At 36.4% G+C, this 14873-nt stretch overlaps 2 protein-coding genes across 2 annotated transcripts; one reads left to right on the plus strand and one right to left on the minus strand.

The window, feature by feature from the left end:
- Positions 1 to 136: 136 nt before the first annotated feature.
- LOC117386365 (AP-1 complex subunit sigma-2-like) lies at positions 137 to 6110 on the plus strand. The gene is made up of 5 exons (XM_033983722.2): positions 137 to 296; positions 762 to 940; positions 2766 to 2874; positions 3576 to 3713; positions 5824 to 6110. Exons 1-5 carry the CDS (start codon positions 294 to 296, stop codon positions 5869 to 5871), a joined length of 477 nt encoding a protein of 158 aa, XP_033839613.1. The 5' UTR covers positions 137 to 293; the 3' UTR covers positions 5872 to 6110.
- A 1923-nt stretch (positions 6111 to 8033) lies between these two features.
- zrsr2 (zinc finger (CCCH type), RNA-binding motif and serine/arginine rich 2) lies at positions 8034 to 14762 on the minus strand. Its single transcript, XM_033983711.2, has 11 exons — positions 14480 to 14762; positions 14198 to 14277; positions 14022 to 14100; positions 13821 to 13929; positions 13059 to 13145; positions 12630 to 12668; positions 11941 to 12071; positions 10660 to 10873; positions 10496 to 10551; positions 9807 to 9916; positions 8034 to 8870 (listed from the first exon to the last, which is right to left on the minus strand). Exons 1-11 carry the CDS (start codon positions 14518 to 14520, stop codon positions 8149 to 8151), a joined length of 1668 nt encoding a protein of 555 aa, XP_033839602.1. The 5' UTR covers positions 14521 to 14762; the 3' UTR covers positions 8034 to 8148.
- Between the last annotated feature and the right edge of the window lie 111 nt (positions 14763 to 14873).

The following is a 14873-nucleotide window of genomic DNA, read 5'->3' on the forward strand; positions in this document are numbered from 1 at the left end:
AAGTCTAATAAATAAATAGCATAAAATAAAACAATTGCTGTTAAAAGTATAAAAAGTATTTTGTTGATTTAGCAAATAACGGGATTTTTCAGCCAATCAGATCGCAGCGCTCAGGCTCCCTCAGCCAATCAGAGCAGGCCTGTCTCCACCGTCGTGCTGTTAGCTGGTGTAGCATCCAGCAGGCTAACAGGCGAGACAATACTGACTTCTGCTCACACTTTGTGCTATTTTTGCCATGTTTGTCGCTTGAATTGTCAGAGAAAAAGCCAAAAGACAAGACCAACCCCTCATCAATGGTAAGGATTTGTATTTGTGTAGATAGACCGCTGCTACGCGTCGCAGGAGGGGGCGCAAATTACACTTTCTTGTGTTGTTATTGGGCTTAATTAGAAAGAGCGCATACAACTCAATATAATCAATCAATGTCCCGAGCTAGCTGTACTTTCATCAGCATTATAAAACTGGCACGTATATATATTATTGTCAAAAGTGTTGTATCTCTATCTGGTCTGGTTAGCTATTGTAGTTCCTGTCTAGTCATCTTTTGCCATTTTTTTTTTAGTTCTGTGCAGTCCACGTTTACATTTTATAAACTCAAGGAAAAAGGATTGCATACATATATTCATACATCATTATAAAGAATTATGTAATTTTATATATACATGTATTTTTAAAGATCGACCGGTTTCATTACATGCCCAAATGGCTCATTGTAATTGCACAAATGGACAGATTGGACTAATGTTTTCCTTTTCCTGTAGATGCAGTTCATGCTGTTGTTTAGCCGTCAGGGGAAACTGCGCTTACAGAAATGGTACGTGCCTCTGTCTGACAAAGAACGGAAGAAGATCTCCAGGGATCTGGTTCAGACCATTTTGGCCCGAAAACCCAAAATGTGCAGTTTTCTGGAGTGGAGGGACCTCAAGATTGTCTATAAGAGGTGAGGGGGAAAATTGTACAGTATATAGTCCAAAGTCAGTCTGTTGTTACATTGGAAGTACTCATGCCATCATTAGACAAAGTGTTAAAGTTGTAGTTAACATAAAATTCTAGCTCTGTTTTGTAAAATAAACATTACCATGCACTAATATTGTTCACAAAGAAGTTTTTAGAAAGAATGGGGGAGGTGAAATAGTTGCCATCTGTGTGCACAAGTTACTAGTACTATCTTTGGTCGTGATTTCTTTTTCTTTAAGCAACCCTTGTGTAACTAATACTGTACAATTATAAATGGTTTTATATTTAAAATCACAAGTTAAATTGAAGGCGATAGATGAATAATTTTATATCTTTTATTCCTAACTGAAAAGCTTGAAACCAAAGTGTGTTCATCTCTGAAGATTTTATTTTTAAATTCACTTGAAACAGTCTGTTGTGTTTTGATGCCAAACCGCCACCCCCTCACAATTCACAGCTCCACAATGGACAACAATGATTCAGAGATGCACTGAAAATGCTGAATATTATTACATTATTGGCGTTGAACACAACAAAAACAAAGAGGCTAGTAGAGACCGTGACTCAGATCGTGAACGATTACAGTTAGTTCAGTAAATGTCATGTAAATTAAAATCTAATTCAAATGTCCCTGTGTTTAATCCTGTCGTGAGTACTGAAGTGCAGAGTAATAATAGTAGAATTGGTTCATTGTTATTGTACTGACAACAATTTCATACATCTTTGAAAATGTTTTGCCTTTTTTGGGGACCCATTTTCAACTGACTAAAGGTAGCTTGAAGGACCAAGGTTAAATGAGAATTAGAATTAGTCAGTTTAATATTCAAGTAGACCAGGGGAGGAGCTAGAGGAAGTGTCTGGGGTGAGGCAAGCCTGGGAGTACCTGCCTGGACTGCTGCCCCTGCTACCCGGCCCTGGATAAGCTTAAGAAAATGGATAGATGAGTGGCCGGACCATCAGACCCTAAACCAGACCCCAAACTAAACATGTACTAAGGTCTCTAAGCAGGATTAAAACATCTAAATTTATTTTATTTATTTATTTTTATTTATTTATTTATTTTAATTAGGACAGTGCATATTAATCAACATGTCAACAAACAGCATCAATGTAAATATGCCGGAATTAGCACAATAGCTACTTTACACCCGTTGTCCTACATCCATATTTACATCCAATCTATCTAAGCTTGCCAAATCGTGAAGACCTCTCCAATGAAGTCACATATAACTAACCATCCATCTACTCTGTTATTTAGTTGAACTTGCATGCATGAATGACAAATTAAAAAAAAAATAACTTAATATATATTGCTAAGTGGTAAATCATCATTTCCACCTTCAAGGCACTCAAAGCACTTTACATCAAGGAACCACTCACCCATTCACACACACATTCATACATCATTGTGCACAGGGTGGGTAAGTGTCTTGCCAAAGGACACAATCATTTATGGGCACTGGAATAGCACCGCCAACCTGTGGGTCAATGGGTCTGACCTCTCAACCTATGATGTTAATGTCGAAAGCGCGATTTGAACTTCCAACCTTCAGATCATTGAGCACCAGCGGAGCTACTTTTGCCTCTAATAAAACAACATTGCATTCACACTTGTCCTGGTTTGGTCTCGATTTGATACCTTCTTTATGTTGATTTGGCTTGGTCCTGTTGTAGTCCTGGTTTAGACCTGGCCTAGTCTGATCTAGTCCAGATTTAGTTCCAGGTGTAGTCCCAATCCCAGTCCCAATTTTGATGTGGAGTTGGATTGTGCATGTGTGAACACAGTCTAAAATTCTGTGTCATTTCAGATATGCAAGTTTGTATTTCTGCTGCGCTGTTGAAGACCAGGACAACGAGCTGATCACCCTGGAGATCATTCACAGATACGTTGAGCTGCTGGACAAGTACTTTGGCAGTGTAAGTTTTGCAGGACACCAGACGACACTAAAATGAACTGTTTTTAGACTTTCTGATCAATGAATTTGGGGACAGTATATGATTGCAGTTGCTATTGTGATTAGATATGCAATTTATATTTTAATAAAAGGATTTTGTTTAAAGTTAATATTTTAATTGCATCCAAAGACTGAAATATAAACTGACCTCACAAAAGTCACATTTCAGAACATATTGGTATAGATCTAAACTACAGGTTTAGCAGCTTTTATATAAGATAAGACCAGACCAGAAATTATGATGATCTATTTAGGCTTGTCACGATAACAAATTATGCAGTACGATATTTTGCTGAGGTAAAAATACATGATAAACGATAATGTAGCAACTCAATTATGCCACTGACACAACAACCCAAGAGCAGATTTAAACCACAAAAACTATTCTAAATCTACAATATTGTTAAAAAACATGAGCTGCGATAAATAAACAGCAATATTAAGCATTTTATTCCTTAGTTTATGTCATAAAAGTTATCATACAACCAAAAAAACCCACAAATTTGCCAGTAGTGCAAAGAAAAAGTACACACAATAAATACTGGCCCAGATTTCATATATTGAGTCAATATTGTACAGTCTTTTGAGATTGTGATTTCGATTCCATTTCAGTTGATCTTGCAGCTGTATTTCTGACCCTGTACTTTCTTTGTTCCCTCGTAGGTTTGTGAGCTGGACATTATTTTCAATTTTGAGAAAGCCTACTTTATCCTGGATGAGTTCCTGTTGGGAGGAGAGGCTCAGGAGACATCCAAGAAGAACGTGCTAAAGGCAATCGAACAGGCCGATCTGCTGCAAGAGGTACACTCCTAAACTGTAAAACATTTATGGACTCTTAGATGGGGGAAGGAGTCAGTGTTTCGATATTGATTCTATGATAGATTTCTTTCAAAAATATTCTCATTGTTTACGTACTAGGGCGGGAATCACAGTGTCTTTCACGATCCAATACTATACATGATACATGGCTTCAGATTGGATGATCTGATGATTTTGCCTACTTACTTGCGATGGTCAATATATAACACATGATATTCTGCTATCACTACTTTTAGCAACTGAATACATTTTAACAACTGTACTTCTTTGTTAAACTACTAACTGCACAAATGTAATATGAAACATTAATGCAGCTGTGTTTGTAATCCCTCAGTGGTCCAGGTACGATCCACAGTAAAAGAAAAATTCAAATCTGTCAATGGGGACAAAAGTTTTAGAGTGAAGACATTATGCTGCTCATCCAAGCTGCGTCTTTACTTTAGTTTATTTTACTATATTTTAGTTTAGTTAGTTTTATATGGAACCTGACATCAATGTTTTCAGGCACAATGATTCTAAAAATACATAAATAAATAATACATATTACATAAATAACATTTCTGTTCTCTAAACAAGACAAACAACAACAAAATGGTAGCAATGTCACAAAATAAATACAAAAATAAAGAAAAAATATAACAAGAAATATAAAAACAACAACAAAAATTAATAGTGAAAATAGTGAATGAATCAGTACAATTTTATTTTATCAGTAAGTCCTATTGATTTCATTTAGAAAGGAGTACTGAGTACACTGATTCAAATGTATAACATTTACAATGAACTAAATGCATAGTAAAATGTAGCTTTGTAAATGAAGATGTGGCTGTGTATAAGTCTATGGGTCTGTAGTGAGGTCAACCCTGCTCTACAGATTACAGTGGTGAGTGTAGTAACTGTCAAAAGTAACAAGACGAAGTACGGTGTGGGTAAAAAGTATCAAGGTTTGGTCTTTGCTGCGTAATCATAAATAATGTCGCTATAATCCAGTGAAGACAAGACTGTAGATTGAATTAATATTTTCCTATTTTTATATGAAAAACAGGCTTTATAGCTTTAAACAAAACCTATTTGAATTGTAAGTTTTTGTGAAGGTTGTCAATGTGTGTTTTAAAAGATAGAAAAGATAGCCTGCTATCCAACCAAATACTGAGGCATTTATAATGAGGGACTGGCACAATGAGATATTCATTTAAAGTACAGATGCGGTCGTAGGAACCCGTGACATGAGATCTCATGAAGTACATAGTTTTAGTTTTTAGTTTTAGGTTTATTAGTGACCATTGAATTATGTCAAATGCATTTTGTCATTATGGAGCAAGATAGCACCTCCAGACCCAATCAACACAAGTTACATTTTTGTTTATTTCTTATTCAATACTGAAATAGATGAAGCCTTTACCCCAGAACAATGTGGTCCCTGGTTTGAGTCTAGTTTTGTACCATATTATCCATAAAACACTGCCTGGCCAAAAAAAAAAAAAGGTTGTTTCGATTTCGCTTCTGCAATGTCACAAGATTTATTTCCATCCGGTGTTGCATTAATTTTTCACCAAGATCTTGCATTGAGGCTGGTCGAGTCTGACGCTGCTCAAAGCTTCTCCAGCACATCCCATAGTTTCTCAATGGGGTTAAGGTCTGGACTCTGGTGGTCAATCCATGTGTGAAAATGACGTCTCATGCTCCTGATCCACTCTTTCACAATCTGAGCCCGATGAATCCTGGCATTGTCATCTTGAAATATGCCCAGAAATCCATTGATGTTATAACCTGGTCATTCAGTATATTCAGGTGTCAGCTGACTTCAGTCTTTGAACACATACTGCTGTTGAACCCTAACCTATTTGTTTAGTTAAATCCAGGTGGCGACAGTTTTTTTGGCCAGGCAGTGTATATCTTCATAGGGGCTCTGCTGCCCCACTTTGTCCTGTTTTCTCCATCGTTCCTGACAGAATAGGTACTCAATGACCCATTTTAGCAAGGTCCCAACACTGTTTTTGTAGCGTACTCTGCAAAATTTGTTCACGGACACCACATATGGCTGATGCAAGAATATTCAAACTGTTGTGTCATCTTTATCTTTTCTTTACAGGAAGCTGAGGCCCCACGCAGTGTGTTGGAGGAGATTGGCCTGACATAAACCATCAATATAAAATCATATCACAACTCCCCCATATTTCCTCCATTTTCTCGTCAGTGTTGTGAATATTTTGATCATCACCGTACTGTAGATTCTGTACCGTGTTCCCAATCCCTTGTGATGTCTTTGCTGTGGTGCCAATTGTGGTTTTGTTGTCTTTCTGTGTAAAAATGAAAACCTTTCTATGACCAAGCAGCACAATTACCCATGTTCACTCCCATTGAACCCCATGTACAGTATTTTGTGATTCTCAAACTGTTCAGAACAAGCACCATTTGATAGTGATGGGTAATGCCAGGGGGTTTTGTTTACCAACACCAAGTAATATGATGGCAAAAAGTATTTCCTTTATACAAAAATAAATAGATACCGGTTGCAATACTTGCCGTCTCCTCACTGGTATTTGTTGATATCGGGTATCGGCAGAGACTTAAAGTGATTAAAATCCTTTGAAACTCCTCTAATTAAACTTATACATGTCATTATTTTTGCTCCACCCTTGTTTGAAATGTTTTAAAAATTAAGTAGGTGCAGATAAACTAAAATATAAGCAATGAATTTCAGGAAAACTGTATTAAAAACAGTGAGAATGAGAGTAAATACATTCCAATCTCATGTCAAGTATTGATTTTTGGTGTTCATCTCCCCATCACTACCATTTGAGAAAACATTTGGCCTGTGTTGTAGCATCTTCAATGAAGTAAAATGTGAATTCAAATGGGAGTATACCAGAACTAAATAAGGACTAACCGTGGTCCAAAATTAAAGCAGGCCAATTCCAGGTCTGAAATGTGTTTAAACTAAGACTTGGTTAAGTCCTGATTTTAACTAAGTATATAAAAAACATAAAAAAAAATAAGTTTTGGTCCAAGTTTTGAATTTGCTCTCATTTTTGCCAATTTTAACATAATTCAGGTCGAATCAAATTACTTAATCAGGTCTATGCTAGAACAAAGACCAAACCAGGACTAAAACCAAGTCTGAAGTGCACATAAAGGGCCACTAATGGGACTTGTCCTACAGTTTGAGAACCACTGCCATAGTCGATAATGTAGCAACAACAAACTCTCGGATTTGGGAAATTTTATGGCCTGAAAGGTGCTACTTACAATTTTTATGAAAACTAGCAACTAATCATTTCGACCCAACTCCCACAATCAGATCTAAGTGTAGTTAGCATGTCCCCTTTAACCAGTGTTAATTGTAGTATTCTTTTTCCTAAATGTAGCTAATGTATCGTATTATTATTCTTGTTCTTGAGTTGTCTTAATTGGCCTGTTGAAAGTCTCAGGTCACACCCCAAATGTCCATAGCTTTATTCAGGAGAAAATAAACATATTAAAACGCTATATTGTGCTAGGCCTGTCATGATAACTCATTTTGAAGTGCGATATATTGCTGAAGTAGAGGATAAATGATAATATTGAAACCAAACCTATCCATCCATTTTCTTCTGCTTCTCCAGGGCCTACCCTCATCTATGGTCTTCACCCAAAGGTCATGACCATAGGTGAGGGTAGGAACATGCACTGACCAGTAAATCGAGAGCCTTTCAGAGTCAAACCATAAAGCACAATTATCTTCAAAAAAATATTAAATGTGCAGTTTTGTAAAAATATATATATATATATGAGCTGCAATAAATAACAAAATGCAGCACTTCAGAAGTTAGTTTCTCTTGATTGTCCCATCTTGTCATGTATTGAATGAGAAGTCCATGTAGTATTTATGATGACAGGCCTATATTGTGCTTTTTTATGGCATACTATGTAGGAATCAAACAGAAATGAATTCATAATAAATATGTAATATTATAAACTGTAATGATAAATTGATCAAAAGCCTTATTCAATTGAAAACAGCTTGTGGCATTTTACATTAGGTATGCAAAACGGTATACACATATATATGAAGTATACCTAGAATTAACATTATGACCAAAGATCACTGTGTTGTGGGATTTTTTTTTTTTCTATTAAAAAAGCAAAAAGTATTGTAGACCCACCCTAACTCCGATAGGATATAAAAGGTGAAATTGCTAAATGTTTTGTTGAATATAATTGAAAAAAGATGTACTCAGCTCATGTTACTTTTTTATGACACTGCCTCAACATTTTTATTTTACATATTAATAAATGTATTCAAAAAGACAATTTGTGAGTGTTTTTCTTTTTAATGAAACAAAGCAACATATATACATTTTTTACAAGTCAAACCAACCGGACTTAAAACTGAAAAACGTATCCTGTTTTGGGACTTTCGTTTCTACGTTTGCTCCTAGCTTTTATTTTGTAAAGATTCATCAGTGTTTTCATCAACCTCTTTTTTCACAATTTCGAGAAAACTTTTTACCTCCTCAGCTTCCTGTTTAACACACACTTCCTTCTTGTCCTCAGTTTCGGGAGTTGTTCTTGTAATTTCTTCATCTGAATCTCCTGAACTTGTTTTTGGTGATTCTTTGCTTTTCTTTTTATGCTTTTTCTTACTTTTCTTTTTGCTCTTTTTCGAATGTTTGTGGTGTTTTTTGGGGCTGCCATCGTTGTCTTCTTTAGGGCTTTTAGTTTTTCCATCATGCTTTGGGCTTTGACTTCTTTTGGGTCTTGTCCTCTCTCTACTTCTGCTCCTAGATCGCGAATCCTTATCCATTCTACTAGATTCCCAATCCCGATCTTTACTCCTGCTCCTCCTTCGTCTACTCCGGTCCCAACTGCGACTCCTGGACCTATTTATACTTCTGCTATGACGCCTTTCACTATATCTTGACCGCGACCCCCTATCCTCCGCCCACCTCTCCCCCCTGTACGACCTCTCGGACCTGGGTGGGCTTCGTTGCCTCCATGATCGGTCACTCCGTCTTTCCGAATGCCACCCCTCTCTTCGGTTTCTCCTGTCGGGTGATATGTCACGGTCTGCCTCCCAAAACTCGTTGCCCGGATTACGGAAAACGTGTAAAAAGTTGCAGTTCTTCCCTTTGGGGCACTTCTGTCTGTCGAACAAGCCTAAAAGCAAGAAATGGGTTCAAAATCTGATTATAAATTTTATCTTTATTGTAGATCAAATACTTAAAAATTGTCATGAAAATATAATGTACACTTCTGTTTTACATCTAAATTTTCTACACTGCTGAAAGAGTGGTAATAGTGCTGTCAATGGGTTTCAGAGTGATGAACCATAATGATTAATTAACAAAAATTAAATAATTCACAAAAAAAAGTCCACAAAATGCCGCCTACAAACAGGAAGCTGAAATCCACAAATAAATTGGGAATCTCTTTATGTGAGCTAATAAAAAAGGTACAATAACAAAATCTTCTTTTATTTGGTCAATGAAATTATGAGAAATATGAGAAAAAGACCAAATTTAATTCAACTTAAAGCAGATTTACCATGCAAAATTGACTTTTTCCTCATTTACCCCCTCAAAGTTGTACTTATTTTATGTATGTGGAGTCATTTGTCCGTATTAGAGAAATCTTTAATCGCTTATTTTCAAGACGACATACTGCCGATCAACCACCCTTTTCACCACCTCCCACTGGTCTGTACTTCAGTCTTCAATTTTATTTTTTTAAACCGGTGATATGCGTAAGATTTGGAAGCATTGCAAAGGTCCAGATGGTTGGTACAAATCGCTAGTGTGATCTGCAGGTATCCATAGGAGGGGCTAACGACTTCACCGGTCTTTGTTGTGACGTTTACGGTGACATCAGCTCCCATTGGGCACCTCCGCTTTCCAACGCGGAAGCTAACGGATTTGTTTCTTTTATTAAGTTGTTTAGACTAATATTGCGATTTAAAATGTGCAATTTGTAAGGGAATGATCCACAGGTGTCATATATTATAATTATATAGCAGACACAAGCACAATATGTAAAGATAAATAATTAAATCTGAGTAAGCCTATTGACTGAGTGACTTCCAACAGCAGAGTTTACCACAAATGGCGTTCTTCCATCGAGTTACAGGACACAGCTCACAGTGAAGCTGCCGTCCTGCGTACCAGCGACCATTGAACTTTATCAAAGCCTCCTGACACTGCTCCTCCCTGGAGAGATGAGAAAATAAACAAAAGAAAAGTAGTCACTGATTCACATGTCCTACTCATACACTACTGAACAAAATGCAAGGTGGTTTACACATTAACAGTCAGTGGAAAAATAGAACAGAGAATACAAGCAATAGAACTGGGAGCTAAAAGTAAAATCTGAACTTTACAAAAGGTTATAGGAGTGAAGACATGTCGCTGCTCATCCCAGCTGCTTCTTCTGTTCTGGTCAGATTGCTGGACACTGCCATATATCCATCTTAGTGTAGCTCAATAGACCTAGCCTACTTACAGAAACTGTAAATAGCTGGTTTCAGTTTCAGTTTCAGTGTAGTTATCTCTTCCCTTCAAATAGATATGAGGCAGTGTCCATCAGTAATCTGATCAGAATTGAAGAAGCGGCTTGGATGAGCAGCGAAACGTCTTCACTCCTTCAACTTTATGTCCAGTTGACAGATTTTACCTTTGGCTTTTACTATGAGTCAGACCTGGACGATTGCGGAATTAGACAACCAATAGCACTGTTTAATCTATAGGGAAAAATCAGTTATGGGACAAAAAATGTAGTTTGATTCTTACGTTTCAAATTGGACGTAGACATTTCCTCTCAGATGAGACTCATAATTGCAGCTAACCTGTAAAAAAACAACAAAAAACAATTTTCTACAGTACACTTTATAATACAAAAATACATTTAAGTTTTCTTAGTAATGTAGAACCTTTAAGAAAAACCAAAGCCAAACCTTGAATTGCACCACTGTCCCAACGCTCCTAAACTCGGGCAGGACGTCGTGGTAAAAGTCGATGAAGCTCTCATGAAGCTCCTCCTCACTGTGCTCCAAACACGAGTCCATGTCGAAGTCGTCCCGTTTCGACTGCTCCATCCCAAAAGTGAAGAACATGGAGCGGATCAGGAGGGTCGTGCTGCTGCTGGGGTGGGCATGCTTACGGGAGCATCTAACAGTAAGACAGAGGGGTCAATTGGGAGATTTTGACAGTCTTTAAAATGTACTAACAACATGTGTGAAGCCTGACTGATGGTATATTTTACAGTGACAGTGATGTTCTACATGTTTATCTATGAAGAAATGTTGAGCTGCTACCATGGTGGCACAATGAACACGTTTTTTATTTTTAAATAATCTGAAATATCAAGAAAAAATTTAAAAAATTGATGTATCACAAAATATTTTAAGGAGCCTGTGATCAATGTGAGCATTCATGGTTCTGTTTAGGTGTTTGATTTTCAACAAGAAGGTGAGCGTGTCTATCTGAAAAACTGTTGGCTAATGCTAGCTGGCTTGTGACTGTAATTTTGTGTCTGACAGACTTTTTTAACACTACAAATCAGATCACCTGTTGTAGTTCCAACTAGGCCAGATTATGTTAAAATAAAACTCAGATTAAAGTCTAACTTGAGTAACAAAGTTTCACATAGAACAGTGTCTACAGTTACCATCACCCCCCAAGGAATATAATAATAATAACTGTATTCATAGTGCACTTTACATTTGAAGACAAATATCAAAGTACTAAAAAAAATAATAGAACAATATATCAGCTGCAAAGTATCAATATTGTGTTGTAATACATGTTAATGCTGGTGACCATTGCTCTGAGCCACATTTGTCAATGAAGAGACAAACTAAAGAAACCTGAACCCATTACATCATCATGTTTACTCTACGATTTCATATTATGATACAAGATAGTAATTGTTTTTTAACAAGATGGCTCCATTACCCACACTGGACACTTGTTTTAGTTGCTGAATTTCCTTTTGTTTTAATAAAGGTGTCTGTAATCCCTGAGTTGTCCAAGTACAATCCATAGTAAAAAAAACAAAAAAAAACATGTCAGCTTGACAAGAGACCCACCCCAAGAATCTTTCTGCGGAACATTATTATTTAAAAAAGATGATTATTAATAAGCTCTATTGAATGTGAGTTTTTGAAATTAATAAAGCTATAAACTTATTTTAGTAAGGTATAGAAAGATAGAACAAAAAATGACATGTGTAATACCTGTCTCCAAATCGACAGGCTCCAGTCTTGAGAAAGAAGGGGCAGTTTGCCACGTCTCGCTCAGTGCCGTAGTTCTTTGAGTTTTCAGTCGCCGGACCTTCAGGATTCCTCCAGGCACCTCCATTTTCCAACTGTGCACATGAGAAACAAAGGAATTATTATGTTTATATGATATAACTGACTGAACAACTATGATAATTCTATTACAATATTCAAGACATTAATTTGCTTTATGGTTTAGTCTTGCATTAAAGTTTGGGCTTGTCACTTGGTTCTTAGTAGGTTTACTTGGGTATATTTGAGTTTCATTCAAGATCTAGTTTAGTCAAGATCCAGTCAAGTCCAAATAGTTTGTGAAAAGCTTAACATTTTACTTTAGTGGTTGATTTCTGGTGGCACATTCATCATCCCTTTGTCTCCATAGAGATGTTAATGCTTTGCCTGAAATGTTCTACAGAGTGACATTAAACTTCTCCATGTCCATAATTTTGGTAATTTGGTTGGTCATTTTGAGCACTTTGACAATAAATGAAGGATGGCTAACTTCAATGCCATTCAGCAGAACCTTCTAGGCAAATAATCAAATCTCCATGGAGACAAGAATATGACAAAGCCGCTACCAAAAAAAAAGTTACGTAATGCAGCTTTAAAGGTTTGAGAAGAACTAATACACAGTATTGTGTTTTTACCTGACTTTCTGCTTCATCCAACATTTTCTGAACAGCCTCCTATAAATGGTGCAAAGACAGGGCTTGTAAAAGGAGTCAGAACAAAGACATATCTGCTCACCAACAGTTAAGACCACACATGTAAAAAGACTGTAAAAATGCTGAGAATAACGTTGACCGTTCAAATCCATCTGAAACACTGTAAAAGATACATCCTTGTACGAGGTGAGTTCATGTTTCTTTTAGTGTGCATCTTAGTTAAGGAGATGTTTATGACATTTGTGTTGCTCAGTTAAGGAGTACTTTACAACAGTTCACATGGAAAATACATTCTCGAAAGCAAAGCAATCAAAAAGCCTAATTCAGAATGTTTATATAATGAACTTAATGCTCCAAACTCTGCAGAGGAGGATATGTTTCTCAGTGCTAGCATCCCGAAGCACGTATCACCTCTCTGTCTCTCTTCTCCTGCCTCTTCTGCTCCTGCTCCTCCTCCTCTTTTCTCTGCCGAGCCTCCCATTCCTCTTTTATCAGCCGCTGCAGAGACAAAACAGAACAACAAGGACAAACAGTTCAGGGCACGATAGATAGTGTGAGTTATAAAATTTGAATGAACAATAGTGAAAAAAAAAATCCACAATTGCATCACTTATAAACTAGATCTATAATGCTGATTCGATGCCGATCAATTTTGTTACTTAGGTTAAAGTACTTAAAGTTACTTATGTAAAAGTATCACATAAAGAAAATTTTGTTAAGTAAAAGTTTAAGTACAACTCAAAGTACTTTAAAAATGTTCTTTAAGACTAAAAAGTAAAAGTACTTCACACAAGTGTTGTTAATTTGTTAAAGCATAGTGAAACTTCAGGATGTTACCACAAACATGGTAAAAAATAACCCCTCAAATCATATGAAAAGTGCTTTTTACTTTTCCATCTAGTTCTCTCAAATGTAGTGAAGTAAGTAAAAGTAAAAAGTATCCAAAATGCACTTAAATAAAGTAGATACCTCAGAATTCTACTTTACTACTTGTAGTCTGTTACCTTCCACCACTGTCTGGATAATAATTTAATTCTATAAATATCAGCAAACCAAGCACCAAAATTTATTTTAAAATATTAAAATTGGTAAAATAGTTCACAACATATCAAGTGTCAAACTGCAAGGCACAGTCTATCTAATAATTTTGCAAAAAAACAAAACAAAAGTCACCTCTTCCTCCTCTCTTCGTCTCTGTGCAGCCTCCTCTTTTTCCATCTTCAGTCTGAACTCCTCTTGAGCCAGACGCTCCCTCTCCAACCACTCTTCATGTAGTCGCTGCCTAAAAACAAGCACCATAATATGTTAGATGTTGATTTAATCATCATCATCATCATCATCATCATCAATTATTTTAGCGTAATATTATGGTACCTCTCCTCTTCTGCAATTTTATCTTCTTCATTGTCATCTCCAAGTTCTTCGAGCTCTTCATCTGCATCATCATTCACACCTACACATAAAAGTTAGCACATAATTAATGAACATTAATTATTTGAGCTGCTGAATGAAATTAATTGACCCCACAATATTAACAGCTCACTTCATACCATTTTCTCTGGACTTGGCCAAAGCTTGACGTTTGCGTTTTCTTCTTTCTTTCCTCAAAACAGAACGACGTTGCTTTTGGCTGAAAATAAAGTAGTTTAATTAATACACGTTTAACATAATGTAAACAAGATGCTAGTTGCGCTGTATGTTTACTTTAGATATGATCAATCTGTAAGTACTTTAGTGGAACCCTTTGTATTAAAGACAGTACGAGCGCATTGGCTTTTATCAGAAGTAGATATATAAATCATAAATATAAAGAGGATAAAAAATACACGCACCTGAGAACCGGAGCAGAGGCTGGTCCAGTAGGAGCCGCCATGGGGACCGATGCTAAGTGGCTAACCTGATTTAGCTAGGCTTATTTCACCGCTTCCTAACCCTTTTAATACATCTTCAATTATGTAATACATAATTTCATAAGCATAAATATCCCACAAAGGTACATGTACATTGAAATTAACAGTATTCTTAGTATTTAGTTCATAACATTGTTAGATCGAGATTCATGACAGAAGTAAACGATAGTCACGTGATATTCACTTCCGGGTTCTTTTCTTCTACAAACTATAGTGTCCAAATTGGAGTTACAGCGCCACCATCCTGACAAAATATAAAATAAAAACTTACTTCTTTTCAAACGATAGTCCACATATTAAAACCTTTTTCAGTGTA

The sequence above is a fragment of the Periophthalmus magnuspinnatus genome, chromosome 3, assembly GCF_009829125.3.
Source record: "Periophthalmus magnuspinnatus isolate fPerMag1 chromosome 3, fPerMag1.2.pri, whole genome shotgun sequence".
Taxonomy (NCBI): Eukaryota; Metazoa; Chordata; class Actinopteri; order Gobiiformes; family Gobiidae; genus Periophthalmus; species Periophthalmus magnuspinnatus.

Excerpts from the sequence above, each read along its gene's own strand:
- LOC117386365 (XM_033983722.2), top strand. Across the intron at positions 2,875-3,575 it reads TGGACAAGTACTTTGGCAGT|GTTTGTGAGCTGGACATTAT; the intron begins GTAAGTTTTGCA and ends GTTCCCTCGTAG. Across the intron at positions 3,714-5,823 it reads AGGCCGATCTGCTGCAAGAG|GAAGCTGAGGCCCCACGCAG; the intron begins GTACACTCCTAA and ends TTTTCTTTACAG.
- zrsr2 (XM_033983711.2), bottom strand. The coding sequence starts at position 14,520 with ATGGCGGCTCCTACTGGACCAGCCTCTGCTCCGGTTCTCAG. Across the intron at positions 14,101-14,197 it reads GGCCAAGTCCAGAGAAAATG|GTGTGAATGATGATGCAGAT; the intron begins GTATGAAGTGAG and ends TTTTATGTGTAG. Across the intron at positions 12,072-12,629 it reads TGGATGAAGCAGAAAGTCAG|TTGGAAAATGGAGGTGCCTG; the intron begins GTAAAAACACAA and ends TCATGTGCACAG.